This window comes from Hylobates moloch, unplaced genomic scaffold, assembly GCF_009828535.3.
Source record: "Hylobates moloch isolate HMO894 unplaced genomic scaffold, HMol_V3 SCAFFOLD_3, whole genome shotgun sequence".
Taxonomy (NCBI): Eukaryota; Metazoa; Chordata; class Mammalia; order Primates; family Hylobatidae; genus Hylobates; species Hylobates moloch.
Genome location: NW_026652278.1, coordinates 53,997,939 through 54,021,239, shown reverse-complemented (window position 1 = coordinate 54,021,239; position 23,301 = coordinate 53,997,939). Strand labels below are relative to the sequence as shown.

General features: G+C 38.7%; 1 protein-coding gene across 6 annotated transcripts in view; it reads right to left on the bottom strand.

The window, feature by feature from the left end:
• Positions 1-1,877: 1,877 nt before the first annotated feature.
• The window catches only part of BICC1 (BicC family RNA binding protein 1), a 327,983-nt gene continuing 306,559 nt past the window's right edge, over positions 1,878-23,301 (bottom strand). For 5 of the 6 annotated variants that reach the window (XM_032137753.2, XM_058436258.1, XM_058436259.1 and 2 more), the window contains 4 exons: positions 16,846-17,002; positions 13,062-13,222; positions 10,318-10,417; positions 1,878-2,008 (listed from right to left, as the gene is read on the bottom strand). In XM_032137753.2, the coding sequence (XP_031993644.1) occupies positions 1,878-2,008; positions 10,318-10,417; positions 13,062-13,222; positions 16,846-17,002 (549 nt within the window). Of the gene's footprint in view, positions 2,009-7,477; positions 7,557-10,317; positions 10,418-13,061; positions 13,223-16,845; positions 17,003-23,301 lie in introns of all 6 variants that reach the window. The other variant, XM_058436260.1, reaches the window with a different exon arrangement.

Below are 23,301 nucleotides of genomic sequence, written 5' to 3'. Positions count from 1 at the left end.
CACAGGATGAGTAAAGGGAGTGATTCAGTTCAACATCCTTAAGCAGATAAGGCTTAGTTTAGCTTAAAAAGGGCAGTCCCTCAGTGCCAGTTATAATTGATAATTTTATGACAGGCCCATTATCTATTCCTTCAAGGTAACCAATACCATTTTTTAAAGTGAAAATTTTTCTGTGTGCAAAATGCCTCTTCAATTCTTGTTCTTACTGTAATGGTCAGACTCGGCCATGGAAAAGTGTCAGGCAAGTATTTTTTATCCCATATTTGTATAAAAGTACCCAACTCTTGTATATGCTTATCTAATGCCTTCTGCTGAGAGCACATGAGAGTGGTTTATGCCCATGTAGAAAATCTTGACTACTGAACATAAATAACTCTTTACAGTACAGGTAACTGACAACATTTCCTATGGGAAAGTTTTCTAACAAATTAATATACTTGGAAATAATATTGCTTTGAAGAAAGAAAGGCACTTTAGTGTTTCTTCATGGATTAAAAACACTTCATAAATCTGTAAGATCTCTGAAAAGACCCAGGAAACAATGTTGCCTGATTTCTTGGACTTTCACAGTATAAGATTGTAATAATGACTCTAGCCACTTAAAAAGATATCTTTTTTTTTTCCTTCAGAACTTAGCTGTCTTTATGAACTGCCACCCTGGAGGCTCAAATAAGCCTGTTCATTCTCAACAAACGTATGTCTACTTTAAGCAGACAGACAGGGTTTCAGGAAAGTCCTGTGGCCACACGGAACATAGCTAACGTGTACATGATAAGGATTGTAATCTATTTCTCCTCATAATGGCAACAGTGCTGTCTTGTCAGATGATTATTTGTCTTTTTAAATAAAGTGACAATCTAGGGCTCCAGTTATTGAATGTCGTCCATTCTCTACCATAAATCTCTAGTAAATATCAATTTCATCAATTATGTACTGTATGCTTATAGTATCTAAAAATAAAAGTTTGATATAAATAAATGTCCTTTAGTGGCAATATACTAAAAAACAGCCCTTTGCCTCCAGACAACCATTAAAATCATTTTAGCATTATAGGCAGCAGCTAAGTATGACGACTGCAAAGGGTTAATACTGCAAAGTCCATTTGGTCTTTCTTTGCACCTATTACTGTGAACTAGGTCCATTGCTAGGTGTTTCTAGGATGCTAACATACATGAAACAGAATTGGTCCAGAAGCAAGTGGACTCACTTACATTTCCCAAAATCACAGAATATTCTGCACAGAAACTAAGATCCAGTACCATTTCAAATAAAAGTCTGATGCAGTCAGAAAAATGTAACTAACTCTGATCTGTACCAACATATTAGGTGACACAAAAATGAGAGAGATGGAGACAGCGAGAACTTCCACAGGACAAGAAATCAGAACGTGTAAAGTGCTGAAAGACCGCAATAATTATTTTAAAGCAGTACCAGAAAATTCCACTTTGATTATTTTTTAAAAATCCCCAAATACCAAAACAAAACAAGCAAACAAAATAACTTCTAAATTTTCTGGCATCCCAGATGTCAATTCATCCTTCATTTTAAGTAAAAAAAAAAAAAAAAAAAAAAAAAATCATCAGTGCATACGTTATATAGGTAAATAAAAACAGGAAATAAAGCCCTATCCTCATATTGCAAATTCTGTCCAACCGCCATTTTAAAAAAGTAATCCACATTTGGTGTTCCGTATGACATCATAAGAACATCTTCTCTCTCTTCTTCCTTTTTTGCCATAAAGTACAGGTGCGAATAAAATGCTTTGGTCCCGATACCAGACACCCAGAGTGCTGAGGACGGTGTGCTGTGAAGGCTGTTCACACATCTCCTGTGTCCACTTTACAGTTAGTCAGCGGGCATGTGCCAAGAGGGTGCTGCTACCAGCGACCACTGACACTAGCAATGTCTGAGTGATACTGACGGGGTAGCCTTCCACTCGCTCCACCTTCCAGGAAAGAGGTGCGTGCATTTGTCGATTCAAAAAGCTTTCTTCGGTTTTTATTTAGTTCTAGAGAGAGAAAGAGAGAATTGTTAGGAGCTCAAGAGCAGTTCTATGTATACTACAGGACATGGCACTAGAGCTCAGAAAATGGTGACGTGGTAGGTTTTTTGAGGAAAGTCAAGTCTGGTAGCAAAAGGAAAACTTTTAGTTGATGGTCAAGGCATTTCTGAAATACTAGAAAGTATGGTATTAAAGATAGCATATTGATAGTCTAGAGAACAAAGGACAGCAAATAGTTTATGTTGCAATTCGTAAACTCCTGACAGCAAACAGTTTCTATCATAGTTTGTAAACTATATTGGAGGATATACCATTCTCAGAAGTCTCTAACCAAATTAAATAGTTTGACCTACTCCAAGGGTCATTTCAGACGCAAGAAGAACAAAGCTCGTGAAAGGACGTACGACTGATGGCACAGAAAATTATTACAGCTACTGAACTCATTCATGTCAAACATGGCAATCATTTAGTTTTATTAAAGTCAGATATGAAAAGAAGACCCCACACCTAAGCACAGGGATATTGGAGGAGTATTCTGAAGTACAGCTGACCCTTGAATAATGCAGAGGTTGAGGTACCAAACCCCTCCTGCTCCCATGTAGTCAAAAATCCATGTATAACTTTTGACTCCCCCAAAACATTATTAATGGCCTACTGTTGCCCAGCAGCCTTACCAGTAAGTTAACACATGTTCTGTATGTTATATGTATTTTATATTGCATGTTTACAATAAACTAAGCCAGAGAAAATACTAAGAGGATCATTAGGAAGAGAAAATATATTTACTTATTCATTAAGTGCAAGTGAATCATCACAAAGTCTTCATCCCTGTTGTCTTCACGTTGAGTAGGTTGAGAAGGAGGAGGAGAATGGGTTGCTCTTGCTGTTTTAGGCATAGTAGAGGTTCAAGAGGTAGTGGTGGTGGAAGCAGAGGCAGGCACACTTGGTGTAACTTTACAAAAATACATCATAATTTCTGTCTGCCATTTTTGCTTTTTTTATTTCTTTAAAAATGTTTCTATATGGTACTAGTCGTTCTTCCACTGTTTTATCAGAGAAGAATCCATGTCATTAAAAAAATCAGAAGCAGTCTTGAATAATCGGAACTCTTCTGCCAGACTGTCTAACATCAGTTGCTTTCTGGCGCTGCTTCTTCTATGTCTTCCTCATCATCTGGCACTGGTTCAGAAACATTCATCGCCATCAAGTCATCTCTATTAATTCCTCTGGTGTGGTATCTATTAGCTCCTGAATTTCTCCAAGATCTGATATTGAAATCCCTCACTCACCCTTTACCTTTATTTATTTATTTATTTATTTATTTATTTATTTATTTATTTTTGCCATATCCACAATTTCTTTCATGATTTTCTTGACTGGCTCTATGGTAAATTCTGTGAAGTCATGCACAATATCTGGACACAGTTTTTTCCAGCAGGAATTCATTGTTTCGGGCCTGATGGCTTCACAGCTTTTTCTGTAACAACAATGACATCTCCAGTGGTGTAAACCTTCCAGATTTTCATAATGTTTTCTCTATCCGGGTTCTCTTCTACAACCTTGATAATCCTTTCCATAAAGTACCATGTGTAACAATCCTTAAAGGTCCTTATGACCACCTGATCTAGAAGCTGAATTAGAGACTTTGTGTTTGGAGACAAGTTAACTAGTTTGACCACTCTGATGTTAAACGCATGGGGTTTTCAGTGGCCAGGGGCATTATCCAACATCAAAAGAACTTTAAAAGTCAGTCTTTTACTGGCAAGTTACTTCCTGACTTCCTGGAAACAGTCTAGAAAAAGCATTCTTGTTATCCACGCCTTCTTGTGCTACAACCAAAAGACTGGCGGCTGGTGTTAATCTTTTCCCTCCAAGACTCAAGGGTGGGCAGCTTTACCGATAAGGGCAGTCCTGATCATAAACGTGACTGCATTCGCACAAAACAGCAGTCAGCCTATCCCTTCCTGTCTGAAATTCGGGTGTTCGTTTCTCTTTCTTCTTTCTTCTTTTTTTTTTTTTTTTTTTGAGACGGAGTCTCGCTCTATAGCCCAGGTTGGAGTGCAGTGGCATGATCTCCACTCACTGCAAGCTCCGCTTCCCGGGTTCACGTCATTCTCCTGCCTCAGCCTCCCGAGTAGCTGGGACTACAGGTGCTTGCCACCATGCCCAGCTAATTTTTTTTTTTTTTTTTGTATTTTTAGTAGAGACAGGGTTTCACCGTGTTAGCCAGGATGGTCTCAGTCTCCTGATCTTGTGATCCACCCGCCCTGGCCTCCCAAAGTGCTAGGATTACAGGCGTGAGCCACCGTGCCTGGCCTCGTTTCTCTTTCTTACTAATAAAAATCCTCTGTGGCATTTTTTTTTCCAGAATAGGACACTTTCATCTGCATTAAAAACCTGTTCAGGTATATAGTCTTTCTCCTCAATGATTTTCTTAACCGTGTCTGGGAACTCATGTGGTATCTCGTGGTTGACAAAAGCTCCTTCTTCTGTTGTCTTCACATTTGTTAAGCCAAACCTCTTTCTACAATTAACATACCATCTTTTGCTGTCATTAATTTCTCCAACTTTAGATCCTACACCTTCATTTTGCTTTAAGTTGTCATATAATGACTTTGCTTTTTCTTGAATCATGGAGTCAATAAGTATGCTTTTTTATAACAATCCTGCACCCACTCTAAAACCTGCATTTTCAATGCAAGATAAAAAAGCTATTTTGCAAAAAGTGCAAGGCTTTTGCATCTGCAGGTCTAGCTGCAGCAATGGCTTCTCAAATTTCCTTTTTTTTTTTTAAACACTAGTCATTATGCTGGATTCACTTATCTTGATGTGGTGGGCAAATGCAGCTACACATCTCAATCTGTGGTCCATATTAAGCAATTCAACTTTTTCTCATGATGTCATGACTTTGCTTTTGAGAGCATTAGTGGCACTTTATGTGGGTCCTATGGTGTTATTCAAGGTCTATGGTATTGTACTAAACACAATGAAAAATACTCAAGAATTGTGAGAGATCACCTGCAACTGTTATATGCAACTTACTGGAGAGATTAATTGCTCAGGTGGAGATTAGTGTCATACAGTGCTTTAAGCGGATACTTGTAACATCGAGCTCACTGCAATAGCAACAGGTGGCTATGAAATTATTACAGCAGTACTGTATATAACAGTTAATTTTATGCAGTTATGATTTAAAATGTCTTTATGTTTGTTTACATTTCTCTCTGCTGCCAGTGGTGCCATATATGGTCTGTGAGGTTTTGATAAATTTTAACATAATAGATGTGTATATTGTATGGTAGTAAATGATAAAATATGACTAGTATCTGTATATATTCCATACATATGCATTCTTGACATATCTAACTTTTTCTTAAATGTTTTCAATATTCCCAGGCTATGCAGTTTGGAAGTTTTTTCAAGTTGTCACAAATCTCCAAAAATATTTCCAATATATTTATTGAAAAACCTCTGTGTATAAGTGAACCTGTGCAGTTCAAATCCATGTTGTTCAAGGGTCAACTGTATTAAGCCACAGCCCCCATAGCTCTGCCAACTCATGAAGCCTATACTTCTTGAGTCAGAAATAGTTTTAGAAAGAGGCATATGAGTAGGTTTCTTTGAATAAAAAATTAATCTAGTAAAAAAATCATATCAGCTCAGAAAATTAATACAAACAACAAATACTTGAATCTAAAATTTCAGGGAAAACCTGAGGTGCCCTATTTGAATTGTAAAGAAATCAGAGTACTCTGAAAACACCGTTTAGTTTGTCTTTTGCCAACTAAAAATTATTAACTGGAAAGGTAAAAAGTTAATTGAAACAGATTACATTGTTTTATGAGTATGCATCAACCTCCACCCCCACCTCAAAATCACTGATGTAACGCGTTCTGACAAACTCATGCAAGTACACAGAATCATCAGACTATGGAAATTAGGGTTTTGATAACAAACAAATGCAAATACCCTTAAATTTATTCAGTTTAAAATAGATTAGAGGGATTATGTAATTGATTTGCTTAAAGTTGTCTCTTTGAGGGGCTAGAGCAGGTGATTCACCTCATATTTGCATGGTACTCAGTACTTTTTAAACCACACACACACAATCAATTCCCTTTTGAATTGTGAAGTTACAATGTAAGATATGGCTATCTACAGTAATGCTGAAGACACAGACTCAGGTTGTAACAGACTGCACGGTGTTAAGGATGACCATATGACCAGACACGCTCCTATGGCCAAGTTCTGGAAGATGACCAATACCCTTAACATTTTACCCCATTGCCTTCCAAAATGTAAATGCCTGCTCTATATGGTCAAAGCAACACCGGAGATATCTCTCTTTTGTTCATATATAGGTCTTAGGAGAGAAGAAAAATAACAATGATTCATTAGCCTTATTGTATGACAAGCACTTTACATTTATTTTGCCCTATTCAAGTCTTCTTTAAGGGATAGATAATATTACCATTCTCCATTTTATAGGTGAAAAAACTGATTTAAAAAATAGACTAAGTCACTTGCCCACACAGGTACTAAGTGACAGAGGTGAAACCTCACATGCCTGATGGAAAGGTCAATGCCCTGAGCACTGGCCTTCAGTGACCCACTGGACAGAGAAGACCCACCAAGGCATCAGGAATACAAATCTGAGAAACCGATAGTTCCAAGTATGCCAGATAACAGAGCTTTATTTGCTATTTTAACATGCCAAATTTAATTTTTAAATAGAAAAACCCAGCTTCACTCTGAAGAAGCAAGGAAGGTATCTTTACAAGCAAAAGACACATGCAGGCATGCATACAGATGGCTGTTGTTTCAAGTTCCTCCAGAAACACGGTTATTAAAAGCTGAATACATGTATCTTGTTAAAAACAAAAACAAACACAGCATTTCAAAATTCAGAAATCAAGACAGAATTGAATATATTTAACGGCAAACTTATAGAAGCGTTAATAATAAATGAATCCCCTTAAGTACACAGCCTGGAAAAGTTTTATCATCTTCAAGCTAAGGACTATCTTCGGCCTCCATTTTCTCACGGGAGAATAACGTACAATTCAGGAGGACATTCCCATTTTACAGCAAAGAAAAAAAAAGGAATGAGTCCAAACAACATTCTCCTTTAGCATATGTAACACATATAACTGAGCACATGACAACGACTGGGCCATAAAGACAAAGTTTTTCAAAATAAATATTAAAAACTTTATTCTGAAAGGACACATCAGCTAGATCTTTGAAACAGTAAAATGATCACAAGGGAATCCAACCCTAACCGATACAGTTTCTAAGAGAGTACATACATATGTTTTTAAATGTGATGCACAGAGATAAATCTTCCAGAGAGGTTATCAAGGTCAAGTCCTACTGAAGAGACTTTAGAATTGTTGTTGTTGTTGTTTAAATGATAAGGCAAACTCCTCTAATATTTTTCAGTAAGCCTAAGGGATGGTTTGGGAAAATACCAACCTTTTTCTTTGAAATTCCAAGGTTCACACAATCCTGGCAGCTCTCAGGATCTTGTTGCGGATCTGAACAGAGTCACAAACTAAAAGAATAGGTCGGGAAATGTTAGATCTACCTGAGGCCGTGGTGGGAAGCCTGTCAACAGGATGCTAAGCGTCCTTTCACTGAGTCCCTGTACATTTAACCAATCATGAAAATATTCTGAGAAAAATCTGTGAATTTTCCAAAAAAAAGTGGATTTGGGGAAAAAGAGATCAAATTTATACTTTGATCCATCTCTATTAGAGATAAATTTCATCTACTGCTATAACATTAAATGTATTTTGGCTTGAGATTAAAAATAAAACAAAACCTTCTACTGAAAGAATCACTCAGATTATAAGTTTAAAATCTACAAAATTTAGAAAGCAATTTTAAGCAAACTCTGGACCTAACCAATCTGTAACCATAAGACAAATGTGAGTTCAGACTGCCCAGCTATACTGCATCTATAGGGAGACACAGTGTTCTGGGACTATAAAGGGATGTCTTCGTTATCAGATAAGTTGAATTGAAGAAAGAAGCTTTTTGATGAAGAATTTTCTCAATAAAAATGTATTGCTTTCAGAGAAAATAATTTACCAGGTTCAAACAAATGCACTCAACAAAGTAAGACAAAATTATTCTTAAAATAATCAAGTCCTTTATGCTGTGCAGAGCAGCCATAAGGCATTTTAGTCAGTCTCAAACTCCCTTTAAAAGCAAGAGGACCTGGTGAACCCCACTGAGAGAGGAAGTCTGCAAAAGTACTATATAACCTCAACAGAATGACAAAGAAGATAATGATTAGAAAAAATATTATTTTTTTAAAATAGAGAACTTGAAACCTTTCTGATTCCCATCTCACCTCCCCCAAAAGATACTGATATATTCCAGAGTAAAGGTATTGATGATCTAGCTACAACCTGCTAATGTATTTACAGCTATCTGCTTGTTGCTAAAATCTTTACAGAATTCGGAATTGGGTTGGGACACCAAAAAATGAACTTAGTTTTCACTATATCCTCACTGCCATTCTATGAATCTCTAGTAAAGATTATGGAGCTCTGGACTGTACACTTCACTGATAAAAAATTGCTGGCCTGCAGGCATATTTCAACAGTATAGGTATGGTGAATGCATAAGTTAATCACATTTCAAACAGTATATAAATTTCATTTGCAAATTAATAAAAGAATATGAAAACTTTTAAAGTTAGCTTGAGTCTAGGGATAGCCCCCTGAGGATGAGCTTTACAGAAAACAAATTTTAAAAATTACTCTATTATCATAGATGGTAAAAAGAACAAGTAATAAAACTACAGTTTTGTCCATTTTCACTAAGCCTGACGATATCACATGAAAGGATAGATCTCAGAAATGGAAGGTGACCTTTGTACAATCACAAATTCCAATCTACCTTCATGATTAATAAACCAAAGCCAAAAGAGGTTTGGAAACTCACTCGAGGACTCATGACTTAGCATAGGTAAAGCCCAGATCTCCTATTTGAATCCAGTGTTCTTTCCACTATACCAAGATGATCTTATGAGCAGGAATTATGCATTTTCCCTGTGGAGTTCCATTAATAGAGCCTCTTGGGTACACACAGTATATCCAAGAAGAAATTTTAGAAGTTCTGGTAAAACTGATGAGTGTAGAACTCTGTCCACAGAAGAACCTAACAGGCTGCCACCAGGAAGCTCAATGGCTGGATTTCCACTCCTGTTTCAAAGATGCTTTGCCTATATCTGCTTCAGATAAAGATTTCCTATGCGAAGATGGGTGGGGCATTCAACATGCTGCTAAAATAAAATGGAAAACCACTGAGGTTTTAAATTTTATCTGCTGATCTGATTAGTGAATGCTGTCTGGAATGGACTTTGACCAGTTGGATGTAACTGCTGGCTTCACTGAGGCATAGCCTGCAAATTCAGTGTTCTGAAAAAGCATTCATTTTTCCACAGCACATGACACTTGGCTTCTGCCCCTGGTGTGTCTGTCTTTCTGAGACTGGGACACATATAAACTTGACATTCAAGAACTTTATTGGCAAGTCTTCAAAAACTAATCCCATTCCCTCCTTCAAATTTCCGCATATTTCTCTAAACACTTTTTTGAGGTTCGTTACTATGTATTTTCCAACTCCTGACTCATCATCTGGCTCAATTCCTTTCAAATGAGTGGCACCCAATAAATATGTATAGAGCGTTTTCTAAAATATATATGCAACAGATGCACAAAGAAAGTGGCCTAGGGAGACAGACATTATTTTCCTTCATTCTGTGACTATCTTCAGCATACTATGTCCTGTGACTCATAAATTCTATTAAAACAGTGGGAAGACTAAGAAGAATTAAGACAAGTAACACTGCCAGATTCCACACTATTGCAACCAGCATTCTTTTCTTCTCAGTGCAATGATCTCAGTCGGTGTGCAAGGACACACACATTTGAAACATAACTGCCAATCAAGAATAATTATTCACTAATGTAATGATTACTGTTTAACACAACTGCAAAGAGGAGAATTAAACTTTCTCCCCAACTTCTCATGTTCTGCATAGGGCAATTTTGGTTAGATCTTTCTGAAGAGATCTATTTTCATATATGACCCTTGTTAAGGCAGGTTTTCAGGCAATGCCTTGATGAAAAAGTAAGACAGTCTCAGGATCTGTCACACTGTTGACAGGAAAACCCTCTGAAACCACAACTAAGGTGTTAGGTTAGTAAGCCAGCAGTTAATGGGTAGAAACAACCCAATGGCTGAGACCACTGGCAGAGGTTATTCAGATTTTAACATATGAGTTGAATATTTATATTCACCTGAAATTGCAAGCAGCATTTTCCTCCTGGCACCGAAAGTAGTTATTCCCAGCTCCTTCAGATCTTGATCTGTGAGAGTGAGGAATGTCTGAAGATCGATCTGTGAGTAGAAAGGTCAATCTATAACCAATATATTAATTACTTATTTTCTCTCCCACTGTAGGATCAACTTGTTATCATGCTTATTTATTAATTATACTCTGCCTACTTCCAGAAAAGAAAGGTCATAGCACAAACCTAAGAAACAAGAATTAAGAAAGGTGGTGAAATGGAAATGATGATTCTAGCAGAAGATTTAGCTCTGAGCAACCCAGCAACTATAGCAAAAAAGGAAACACAAAAGATTGTACCATTTTTGTGAACAGATAAAAGGAAGAGCATTATCTGTTCAGGAAAGAGAAAAATATTTCTTAGGTTGGGATTTTGAATTGGTTAAGTGTACCTTTATCTTTATAAGAAGAAACTAAATAATAAAACAGATGGCATCTTCCTTTGTGTTCAACACAGGATTGAAAGGATTGAAAGAAGAATTCCCAGACACAATCAGATCTACAGTTCACTTAGCTCAACGCAGCAAACTATCACTGAAAGGGACACAAAAGAAGTATTTGCAGGAACTATAAAACTGTACTGTCTGGCATCAGGAATGAAGTATGAAGGGAAATTGCCCAAGGATCCCCCACTTTCCTTTAAAGATAGTGTGTAAGAAGAGAAAGACAACAGATTCTGAAGCCAAAGAGACTTGGGTTCAGATCCTGACTCTGCCATTACTAGCTGTGGGCACAGAGGGTTGACAATACTGTATCTTGCAGAACTGTTGTGAGCATTCACTATAGCTATAAAGTACTGGGCTTACCAAAGAAGATAATTGGCAGGTATGGTTAGTAATAATGCATGTTGATACATCATCTGTGAAAGTTGCTAAATGAATCTTCAACATGCTTACAATAAATTAAATCTCATGAAGTTACTTATGGGGGATTCTTGTTAAATCACATCTGAGTATTAGAAAATATCCTACATTGAAAGAAGCAGATGACCAAATTTCAACATGCCATGAACAGGTAAAACTTTTCATTAAATGATATTGAAGATAATTTAAATTGTCCTGTTTTGATTTGGAAGGTACATCCAGATCTTAGAAAACCTTAGGCCATCATTTATCACAGTTCTAAAGATATGTTTTCAGAAATTCTATAATAGAGATTCTTCAGCTCAAGTGTTCCCCAACTTTCTCTTAAAGGACCAGATGGTAAATATTTTAGGCTTTGTGGGCCATAATGTCAGTGTTGCAGTTACTTTACTTTGCTGTTATAGCTGGAAGGAAGCCATAGACAATATGTAAACAAATGAATGTGGCTGTGTTCCAATAAAACTTTACAAAATTAGGCAGCGGGCCTGCAGACCACAGTTTGCTGACCCCTGCTGTAGTTAATGAAATATTAAATTAAGTCCCTCTGGCTTTATACTTTCATGTTTTTTTTTCCTTCTTGGAGTAATTGGAATCAGAAATAGCTACAATTTCTATGCTTCTTCAAATAGGAAACATAGATGAAAACAAACCCAGAATATCACTGAATTAACATTCAATCTCTTGCTTTTTGACCTTCTGTGCCTGGACACATTAAAATTCTTCTGCTTCCAGCTACCATCATCTAACCAGCAAGACAAAATAAAGAGATATATTCTTTAATGCACTGATTATGAAAGGTTTATTCAGCTTAAAAAATTCTTGGTTAAATGAACACTAACTCAGATGTAGGGGAAACAGAAAAAAAACCTCAATACCCTGAAATTTAATACACACAACAATTGCCCTTTCAGTGTAAAAAACAAAAACGCTCAGCATTTAAACGTAATAATTTATTGGACCATGGGCAGTACACTGAATTTATGATACAAAGTGCCTAGTAAAAACCATAGATTCTTTATTAACTGACACGTGCCTAGAAATTACTGACTAAATCAGATGTTCTCTAACATAAAATTAAGCCAACTAGCACCAAACATGGACCATGTCTTGATTTGAAAAAGACACAAATGTATAAAACCATTTTAATTTTCTGACACTTTGAGTTAGCTGTGCCCGAGTAATATGAGAGCACTGTTAGGAAGAATCATGCCTGGGGCCTCTTTTCTTTGTGCCAGTACATAATAGGATACAGCTAATCAGTTTGACCAAAATCCATGGTCGTGATTGTTGAGTAGACATCTCAGTTCTGTCCCAGTTCAGGTAAAACCCAAACAATAAGTTAATTAATAAATTAACATGTTGAAAAAAACATATATTCTGTGAGAACAGACTTCAGTATGACCAGGATGAGTCAAAAATAGCCAGAGATATTTCAGATGCTGTTATTTACTTTTAAGTGCCACAAATAAAGACAACAACAGATTCAAAATGAAATCATGTTAAATACAGACTTGTTGCTGCCCTTAAGGGAGCTGTGACTACAAAAATTCCTAGGAATCTATATATCGACTGGGTTTTATTGCTAAAACTGTTACATAGCTATTGTACATTTTTCTGCAAGTATGATTTTCTCTATTTCTGCTATCCTGTGTTTACTAGCTGCACTAAATAAGAAACGAGATGACATTTTTCTTAGTAGCAAGAACAAGCTATGAGACTTGAATAAATACTCAGTGAAAGCATACTCATAGGTCAGTAAGTGATTTCATTCTCGAAGTCATCATACACACAATCAAAACAAAGATACTTGGGAAAATAAATAATGACTGACCTCTTGTTGCTGGAAGACATCTGTGTATTTGCCCAGGCCCAGTTTGCTGAAGAGCTCAGGGAGGTCAGAGCCTTTGAAAGAGCTATTGAGGTTACAGCCATTGCTTCCTGTCAGCGAGGAAATGCAGTCCATGTAATTGCTACTGCTGAGATAGTGTTCCGCTGAAAGGCAAATGAGAGACAGGCTTGAAGTGTAAATGCCCAGAGAGAACATGGTTTAATTAAAAGTTTTAATCACCTAAATATTTCAACTTTCATTGTTCAGCTGAATAGGGCAGTAGCTGTAGAAATACAACAATCCTTTACTGAAATATTGGCTTTTCATTAAGGAAATGCTGGTTATTGCTTTCAGGGAGGCTCTTGCCATTTAAAAGGTTACACTTGGGAGGCAGAAATTCAGCAACAGTGCCTCTGTAGTTAATAATCATTCATCATATTCTCCCTGAGTAGTCAGAAGCATTTGTTGTTTATAATTGATTGGATGTGAATTAAATGAGGAGCTGTAAAGAGGATCCCTGGGACAAAATAAAGGTATGGAAAGTTATTACAAGTCCAGGCTCCGTTGGATGGCAGGGTGGCTCTCTGTATCTACACCTGTGCTTTTCTTTGGTCAAAGGAATTGTATGATATTGCAACACATGAATCCTGCTCCCTAAAAAATATAATTGGGTAGCAAGGTCACAAAACAGCACACTTCCAAGATTAACAGTAATGTATGAAGTGATAAGAATGATGCTGGGGTTCCTGGATTTAATTTAGGACAAAAATAAATCTGTCTCGGGGAAAACTTTTAAGATAGCAATGCTGAACTTTTCCTTGGTTCTGCAACTGATTTGGTGGGCAAAGGTTTCAACAAACTGTCTGTGGCTCTCAGACCCAGTGACAAGCAAGTGCTGGTGATGGACTATTGAACCAAGCCAAGTAAGTCTCACACATACACACACACACACACACACACACACACACACACACACACACACAACACACACACACACACACACACACACACACACACACACACACACACAGCCTTGGAGATTTTAGTGGAGTGCAGGCATTCCACCTCCCAGACCAATAATGAGCTCTTGCCTGTGTGGGAAATCTGTCCTCTTACACCAAAGATGTGGCTTCAGGAGAGATCCCCAAAGAGGTGAGGGAGGACGACACTGACCAAAGCCAATCAGATCCATCTAGTCTACTCTGGGGATCCATGCATCTGCCAAATCTAGGAATCTTGTTCTGCACTGTTTTGGGTGTCATTGATTACTTTCTCCGGTTGTTTTCATCTCCCAATTGAGATGTCCTTTATGATTCTCAAGTGGAAGGCATTTCCTGATAAGGTTTTTCTCTTAAGGATAGCTGTTTATCTCTTGGGGTGAATGTGTAGAGAAAGGACCCAAAACCAAACCCCAAGATACTGAGTTCTGAGACACTCCACCATTTAAAGGTGAAGCAGAGGCCCCAAAGTCATAAAAACAGTTTGAGGAGTGACTATTGAGGTACCGGGTCAAAGGTGACACAAAGCCACAAAGTGGACTGCGATAAGCAAAATGGGGTGAGTGACCACCAGATGTGGGATGTGACAACATCAAAGTGGCTAAAAGGCTGCCCATATAATTTATGGTCCAAATGATACATTTACTTTTTTTTTCGAGAGTAAAAGAGTTACTGAGAATTGTGCTGCAGCAACTGGTATAAATAGGGATGCCCAGGGAAAATGGAAACATTGGTGACCTGGACAAGGGTGTTAAGAGAAATTATTTAAAACTATGCTGCTCAATACAGTAGCCATTGGCCACACATGGCTATTGAGCACCTGAAATGAGCCTAGTGGGAATGAAAATGCTCTGTCAGTACACAATACACTGCGGATTTTAAAGACTTTGTACAACCTAAGAAAGAATGTCAGCTATCTCAAATAATTTTTATATTGATTGCATATTTAAAAGGAATCTTAACATATGTTGAGTTAAATAAATTATTAAAAATCATAAAAACAAATATTTGAAAATGAAATGTTCATAGTGATAAATGTTCAAAGTAGCCTATAACTTACTTTTACTTAATTTTTCTTTTTTGGTCTTAACTACTTGTAGTTTCTATAGTCTCTCTTAAACTCCCTATGCCCTAAAAAAAGTGACAAAACCCAAATAACTGTGCTTCATTAATCATTCCTTTTTATTAATGTATCCTCCATCTTAATCTTGAACTTCTATTCAACTGAGTAGTACAGTCAATTTAATTATCCAATGTTAAATGAAGGGAAAGGAGATAAAGACAGAAAAGGAGAAGCACCAAATGAATGTATCTTGGGCTAGAGACTGGACATCATTTACACCCCTCCATCTGTGCCTGGCACCAGCCTGACTCTCATCTTGATCATACTGTCAGTGGTGGAGCGTCCAGCCGGTAACTAATGGGAAGTCTCCAGGCTACTATTGACAGTGTATTTAGGAATGAAATAGTTGACCGTGCTTTCTTATTTAGACTTGGCCAACAACCTGATTACTCCTTTCAAATCTGAGACTCCTGACAACACAGCTGACATGATTGATAGTAACGTAAAAACTGACTGTTACTGAGCGTCTACCATGCTCATCTAGATTGCCTAGCTTCAAGAAGTCTTCAAATATTCTACATGTTTCAGGATTCCAAATTTGTCAAAAACCCTGAAAAAAGGCACTGGGGCCTATCTTGTGATGACAATGTCAGCTCTCATCTGTTTATACAGCCCAGAAGTATGGGTGCTGTTGTAGATAAAACAATGGGCTCATGCTGAGTCTCAGCCAGATTTGCTAAAAGCCAGAACCCCCATGCTGTAATAAGTTAATTTTTTTCCTGTTTATGCTAATTCAGCAACATCTTGTCTATTTACAAAATCAAACCCTGTTATTCACCTTTAGTAGCCACCCGCTGGACAGTCTTTCTTCAATGGTCTAAGATGCTAATTCAATCACATTTTTCTCAACCACTTTTTTTTTTTTTTTTTTGAGACAGGGTCTTGCTCTGTCACCCAGGCTGTAGTGCAGTGGTTCAATTACAGCTCACTGCAGCCTCAAACTCCTGGGCTTAAGCGATCCTCCCACCTCAGTCTCCCACGTAGGCTAAGACTACAGGCGCATGCATACCACCACACCCAGCCTTTTTTTTTTTTTTTTTTTAGTAGAGATGAAATCTCACTATGTTGCCCAGACTGGTCTCAAACCCCTGGGCTCAAGCTATCATCTCACCTTCGCCTCCCAAAGTGCTGGGATTACAGGCGAGAGCTGCCATGCCTGGTCTCAACCACTTTCTATGTCCTTGTCTTTTTGTCACCACCTGGATGCATGTATGTACATTACCCACTCATGCATTCATTTCACAAACTTTTACTGAGCACCTACCTACTAGGTGTCAGACAGTCTGCTAGGCATTTGGGAAGAAATATCCAATAAGGCAGAGCATAACAGAATACTTGACGTGGACACTTCATAAATGTTTAGAAAATGAACAAATACAGTCTGTGGTTTGTGGAGCACAAATTTCACAAGGAGATACAGACAGGTAGATAAATAATTGCCCTTCGGTATGGCAAGTGCTAGCATGAAAGCATGCACAAAATGGAGTGAGAGGAGAGAACCAGGTGGCCTGCTTCACTGGGAGAAACGAGAACGGCTTCACAGAGAAGATGGCATGTGAATTACACCAAGCACTTGAAGTCAGAGAGGCCACAGGGATACTCCAACCCAAATAAACACATTCTAATCTGGGGATACCTAAAAGTGTGCATAAAACACAAAGCTCACTTGATTTGTTTTGTTTACGTTTAGGGCTGCCAATAGAAGCTGCAAATTCACTATGACTTCCAGGTCCGATTCCATTTCGGTCTCTCCAGTTATCAGATTCGCTTCCACTTCCCAAGTGCTCGCGACTGTTGGACCGTGAAAGGGACATCGATGAGCCCTGTAAACAGACAAAGCCGGATAAGGAAATGTTTAATCAGGTGGGTTTTTCAGGGTTGGAGGAGAAACGAATCCACATTACACCACTGCCGTTTACTTCTCTTGCCAACCACCGCAGTTACTCATGAGTGCTGACTCTCGGGAAGGCTGTGGAACCTGTCTACAGCCTTTGCCCTGCGGCACTAAGGACACTTGGTAGTTTGCACAGTGAAGTCTTTTTCTTTCATTATGGGGAGTAGATTCTGAGGGAGAGTTCTGAGAGCCCCCGGTATAAATAATACCTTCTATAAAATTTGGAAGAGGGGATGCTGAGACTCCTTCCAATTTTGGAGACCACAAAGCAAATCTTCCACCTGGTAGAGCAAAGATTCTCTGCCTTGTATCACACAAGTAAGAGAAATGGTGATGTGGCAAAGCTGGCTTCTCAAAATGCTAATAGAGCCTGAGGTTGGAAGGGGAGCTGTCATTTCCCCTGTGTCATCCTCCCCTAAACAAACAAGGATACAATCTCTCTAACAAATTACATACCTGGAGTAATTTATCTTTTTAAATTCTCCACAATAAAAACAAAAATAATTTAAAATTTGCACTGAACTTGCATTTATTCATCCTTTCATTTATTTAATCACTATATTATAGACACCCTACTTGGTATTACCTAGAGTATTAAAGTCAAGATTCTCTGATTTTCAAAGTATTATGGTCATTAGGTAATTCCAAGAGAATCCTTTACTGTTCACTTCAATAAACTTACTTAATTCAATCTTGCAATGGCATAAAGACAGCTCACTATGCCCTCCTTTAAAAATTTCTTTCTTTAGGGCATCCTGACACCCCAGGCCCCAGGTTTTCCACCTACCTCACTGTGTCCTTTGGAGGATCTTCCTATTTTACATTCTAAAATGTCAGATTACCCTGTACCTGGTCCTAGGATCTCTTCTCTTCCCTCTGTCTACTTTCTTGTTAAGTAATCTCAAGTCCTTTCAAAAAGCAATGACAGTAGTGATTCCTAAATTTCTAACTCCAGATTTGATTTCTCTGTTGAAGTTTAGAATCATAGGCCGGGTGCGGTGGCTCACACCTGTAATTCCAGCACTTTGGGAGGCCGAGGTGGGTGAATCACCTGAGGTCAGGAGTTCAAGACCAGCCTGACCAACATGGTGAAACCCCATATCTACTAAAAATACAAAAATTAACTGGGTGTGGTGGTGTGTGCCTGTAATCCCAGCTACTTAGGAGGCTGAGGCAGGAGAATTGTTTGAACCCAGGAGGCAGAGGTTGCAATGAGCGAGATCGCGCCACTGCACTTCAGCCTGGGCGACAGAGTGAGACTCTGTCTCAAAAAAAAAAAAAAAAGAAAGAAAGAAAATAATTTAGAATCAGAGGTGCCAGTCTGACACTGCCATTTTCCTGTCTGACAGGCATCTTAAACTCAGTGTGCTTGAAACCAAGTTGTTGTTACCCATCCCCATCAGCTACCCTCAAACTTATTCTTTCAGAATTCCTATACCCCAGCTAGTGACTCTACTACTCACCCAGCTGCTCCAGCCAAAAGTCTAAGGGTCATCCTTGGTTCCTCCTTCCCTCAACACAGCCAATCCTTCAGCAAGTTCATGGTGTCATCTCTAAACATACCCCAAGTCTGCCCACTTCTATCCACCTCCACAATGTCCCAACTGCCTCCCTAAGGGCCATTTTAATTCTACTCTTGCTGCTTATCCCCCTACGATCCATTTACCATGAAGCAACAAGACTGATTTCTTAAAATGCAAATTAAAACAAATATGCCTCTGTGTAAAGTCCTGTGATGTATTTCCACTGTGCCTTACCATAAACTGACAGGCTCCATAATCCAGCCTCTGCCTTTCTCCAATCTCTTCTCTGATGCTGATGCTCCCCAACCCTACCCACCTCGGCTTCAGGAACTCACCGGCTGGTTCTGACTCCGGGATGATCCTGCCAGTTGTTCCCTTGGCCTACTACTCTTTCCCCAGATCTTCATGGCCTTTTCTTGGCATCTAGGTTTTAGCTTGAATGTCATTTGCTCATAAGGTCTGCTTTATGACTACCCAATCTACAGTGGTTCTGTTTCATATGTAACAGAGACTCTTGTTACCTAATGACTTCTTGTTTGTTTTATATTTCCCTCTACCCACAAGAAAGCTCCATCAGCAAAAACAAGAACCTTGTATTCAAACACTGTATTACCAGTGTATAAAATTGTGTCTGGAACACATAAGGTGCTTAGTATTTGTGGAATTATTGAATTAATCTCAAGGACTCCTTTCCCTACAACGATGGGATACCTTCACTAACTTCTGGCAATGGGTATAGGGAAATGAAGTTTTCTGAGACCAAAAACTGGCATTTCCAATGAAAGTATCTTTATTATTTGTATATCTTTGATAAAATATCTTTAATATTTCTACTCCTAGATTTGTAAGATTTAAAATAATTAGACAACCTTGTTACTATCAGTGCTAGGGAAGTTGAAAACCACCTTTGATTCTCAATGCAGGTTTTTATTTGCTCTGAGAATATGTGACCATTACTCATGCTTCTAAGAGATGGGTGGCAAAAAGGGAAAGAAAATCCCAAACCTCTTTGTAGCTTTGTTGATGTGACACAGTTACTGCAGGTCAAAGCAGCCTTTTGTTTGACTTTTGGTATCCCAATATAATATAAGGGGACAGGGTCATATTTTAGAATCTTGGAGAAAACAAAAAAAGCTTGAAAGTGCCTGCTTCTTATCTAAGGGATCTCTTTGAAGTAGATTAATTTCTCAAAGCTGCCCTAAAACTGGAAAAAATTGCTCAAGCCGAGCTTCTCAATAATATTGAATACAGAGTTTGAAGTATCAGATTCTTGCCTCAAGCAAAGTTGCTACAGCAGGAAACATTTGGTCCCCGGCACACTGAGTGAGCAGCCCTCACCCGTCAGGACCTATTGGTCAAACATGCTTGCTCTTTTTATAGATCAGCATTCTCCTTGTTCATTTGCCTTTATTTTTCTTTTGAAAAAGGAAAAAATAATAAAAAGGAAGGTGTTTTTAGCTACTCTCCAATTTAAAAATATTAGTGCCATAAGCAAAGATGTGGTCTCTATTTTAATAAAAATCTCCCTCTCTACTTTTCCCCAGGCCCTTCCCCTCTTCCTAATCTATAGAGGCAATACTCGCTGGATGCCCTATTTCTGATCCTTCTGAGCTATGGAAGAATAAAGGAAAAGACATACACAACCACTGCTGCAGAAAATCAGACCATGCTATGTGAGGGGCCCTTTCTTACATTTCAAAGAATTTGGGATACATGAGGAAAAGCCCAAGTCTAACTTATATACCAGGGAAAATCTAGAACACCATTCAGAAAAAAGAAAAAAAAAACTTGATCATATCTTTCCATTAGTAGCACTTAAAGAGGCAGTGAAGAAAAGCAGATTACATGGTTAATGTCCATGATGGAATCCAGCAGGTCTCACCCACCCTCCCTCCCAAATTTCAATGTGAATGGGCTGCTAAACACCAGCCAGGATGATGAGGCAGGCTAGCCAAGATAGCCAAAGTAAGAAAAGCCATAGGAAGAGAGGGCCCTGCACATTTCTGCCCACAGAAAGTGATCTGTGATCTACCTGTCCTTGGGCAAGTGCTGGAGCAGAAGAGCCTTTTGGGCTCCTATGCCTATTCCTGCCCTTATCCCCATAGGGTTACATCCCTTCATGGCAGTGTTTCCTGTGGAACACGTGCATCACATTTATACTAGGTTCTTGCTGAAAACACAAATAGATACCTCTTTCTCACTCCCTACCTTTTGAGTGAGATCCTAGGAGAAAAGTCTGGATTATTAAGCCTCCGAGTGATTCTTATGTTCATAAAACTATGCAACATGGCTCTAGATCAATTACATACCACCCTTTGCTATGGACTCTCTTGGGTTAAATCATTAGGAAGAGGAGTATAAGCAACCTTGAGTAAGACACTTAGCCATTCTGGGCCCCTCTTTCCTTACTAGGAGTTTGTGGGGATTGAATAAAATTGTGGATGAACTAAATGAATGTGATTTAAGATAATTACTACTATTACCTTAAATTCTTATGTGTTCACATAACACCCTAAGATATTCCTTTGAATATAAAAAAGCGTAACTAGGCTGAGTGTGCAGAAATACTTCCACTAATGAGCATTCATAAACATAATCTCATCTTTCAGCAAGCCCTTGGTTTTCTTCAGGATAAAATAAGTCCTCCACCGGAAATAGTAACAGCCACTCAGTATCAGTAAGAACTGGCCAGGTGTGGTAGCTCACTCCTGTAATCCCAGCACTTTGGGAGGCTGAGGCAGATGGATTGCTTGAGCCCAGGAGTTTGAGACCAGCCTGGCCAACATGGTGAAACCCTGGGTCTGCTAAAAAAGAAAAAAAAAAAATACAAAACTTAGCTGGGCGTTGTGGTGCATGCCTGTAATCCCATCTACTTAGGAGGCTGAGGCAAGAGAAACACTTGAACCTGGGAGGCACAGGTTGCAGTGAGGCGAGATCGTGTCACTGCATTCCAGCCTGTGTGACAGAGTGAGACTCATAATAATAATAAAGTAAAATATTTTAAAATATCACTAGGCCGGGCGCGGTGGCTCACGCCTGTAATCCTAGCACTTTGGGAGGTCGAGGTGGGCGGATCACCTGAGGTCAGGAGTACAAGACCAGCCTGGTCAACGTGGTGAAACTCTGTCTCTACTAAAATACAAAAATCAGCCGGGCATGATGGCGGGTGCCTATAATCCCAGCTACTCGGGAGGCTGAGATGGGAGAATTGCCTGAACCCAGGAGATGGTGGTTGCCATGAGCCAAGATCGTGCCACTGCACTCCAGCTTAGGGTGGCTGAGCGAGACTCCATGTCAAAATAAATAAATAAATATTTTTTTAAATATCACTAAGAACCGACAACACATCATGCTAAGCACTGGATGCCCTCTCCAATGCCCTTCTCAGCACAACCTGAATGAGACACAGCTCAGATGAGTGAAGTCACTCACCAAAGCTATACATCTGGTCAGAGGTGGTTATCAGAACCCTGCACTTGACCACTCCATTACCAAAATGAACATCATTTTCAAGTTGTCCTACTGTTGGTCTTAGCAGAACTGAATGCACATTTCTGAAGTAAATACTTCATCTTTGAAACTACAGGAACACAGTCAACAACCTGGCACACTTCACTCTGTCAAAAGCAAGGATGGACTGAAAGGAATAGCCATATCGTGCATCAGGTGAAACTCTAAGAATGAGCACAGCAGTTTATGGTCTCTGCTAACAAAAGGAGATGTTTATTTTCTCTCTGTGTTATAATGGAAGAAAGAAGAGTGTACCTCCTGGAGCCTCAACATTTTTCATAATGGTTCCTGCATTCTGCTGCTGAAGGTAACTTCAATCTTTAAAATACAGCCTGCCAGGTTGCTACTCTAACTCTGACAATGAAATTCACAGGAGACTCTTTCTTTAATATTTCAATAGTATTTTCTTTATCACTTACTCAGAACAGACAGAAAAAAGCAGCATGTTTGCTTTTGTGTTTCATCAATAGCCTAATTTATTACAAAGAAAATAGGTGGAGAAAGGTCAATCTACAAATGCTAGTTATTAGACTAACAATTTTGAAACCCTTAACCAGTATTTGTTTTTTGGCCTACAGTGCTCTCTCTGGTTGAACACTGGGACTCTTGGATTAATCATTTTCATCCATGTTTGGGTTTGTACAGTCTCCCAGCATTGTGTATGTGTGCACGCTCTCTCTAGCCCCACCCCCCCCCCCAAAGGCTTAGAGCCAAAATCTGATACTTTGAAATAGAAAAGGCCTGCTTGGTGAATCGCGTGTAGCCTGGCTGTGGAGTATGGAACTCTACATCCCTTCCATATGGTAGGAATGCCAGCTTCTCAGTCTCACCCCGAGCAGGGCAGCGAACATCTGGGAAACATAAAAATTTTGGAGCACTTGTTTGAGATACTTCTTGCTGTGTTCTTGGCACATCTGAGCACACTGAATTTTTAACTCATATCTGAAAACCTATTTTTGTTGAATATTTGCCTTTTCCTCCTATGGTGACCTTGCTAGTGAAACCCTTGGATAAAAGGACTCTTTATACATTTTTATGGAATATTACATCTGCCTTTTGCTTAATCTTAGCCCTACGCTTATCATTTATGACACATCCCACCCTCAACAAAAACTCACATCCAAATTTACATCTCTTTAAGAGCTGATCAACAACTTTGAGAGAATACAGATAAAAGATCATAATATACAAAAGT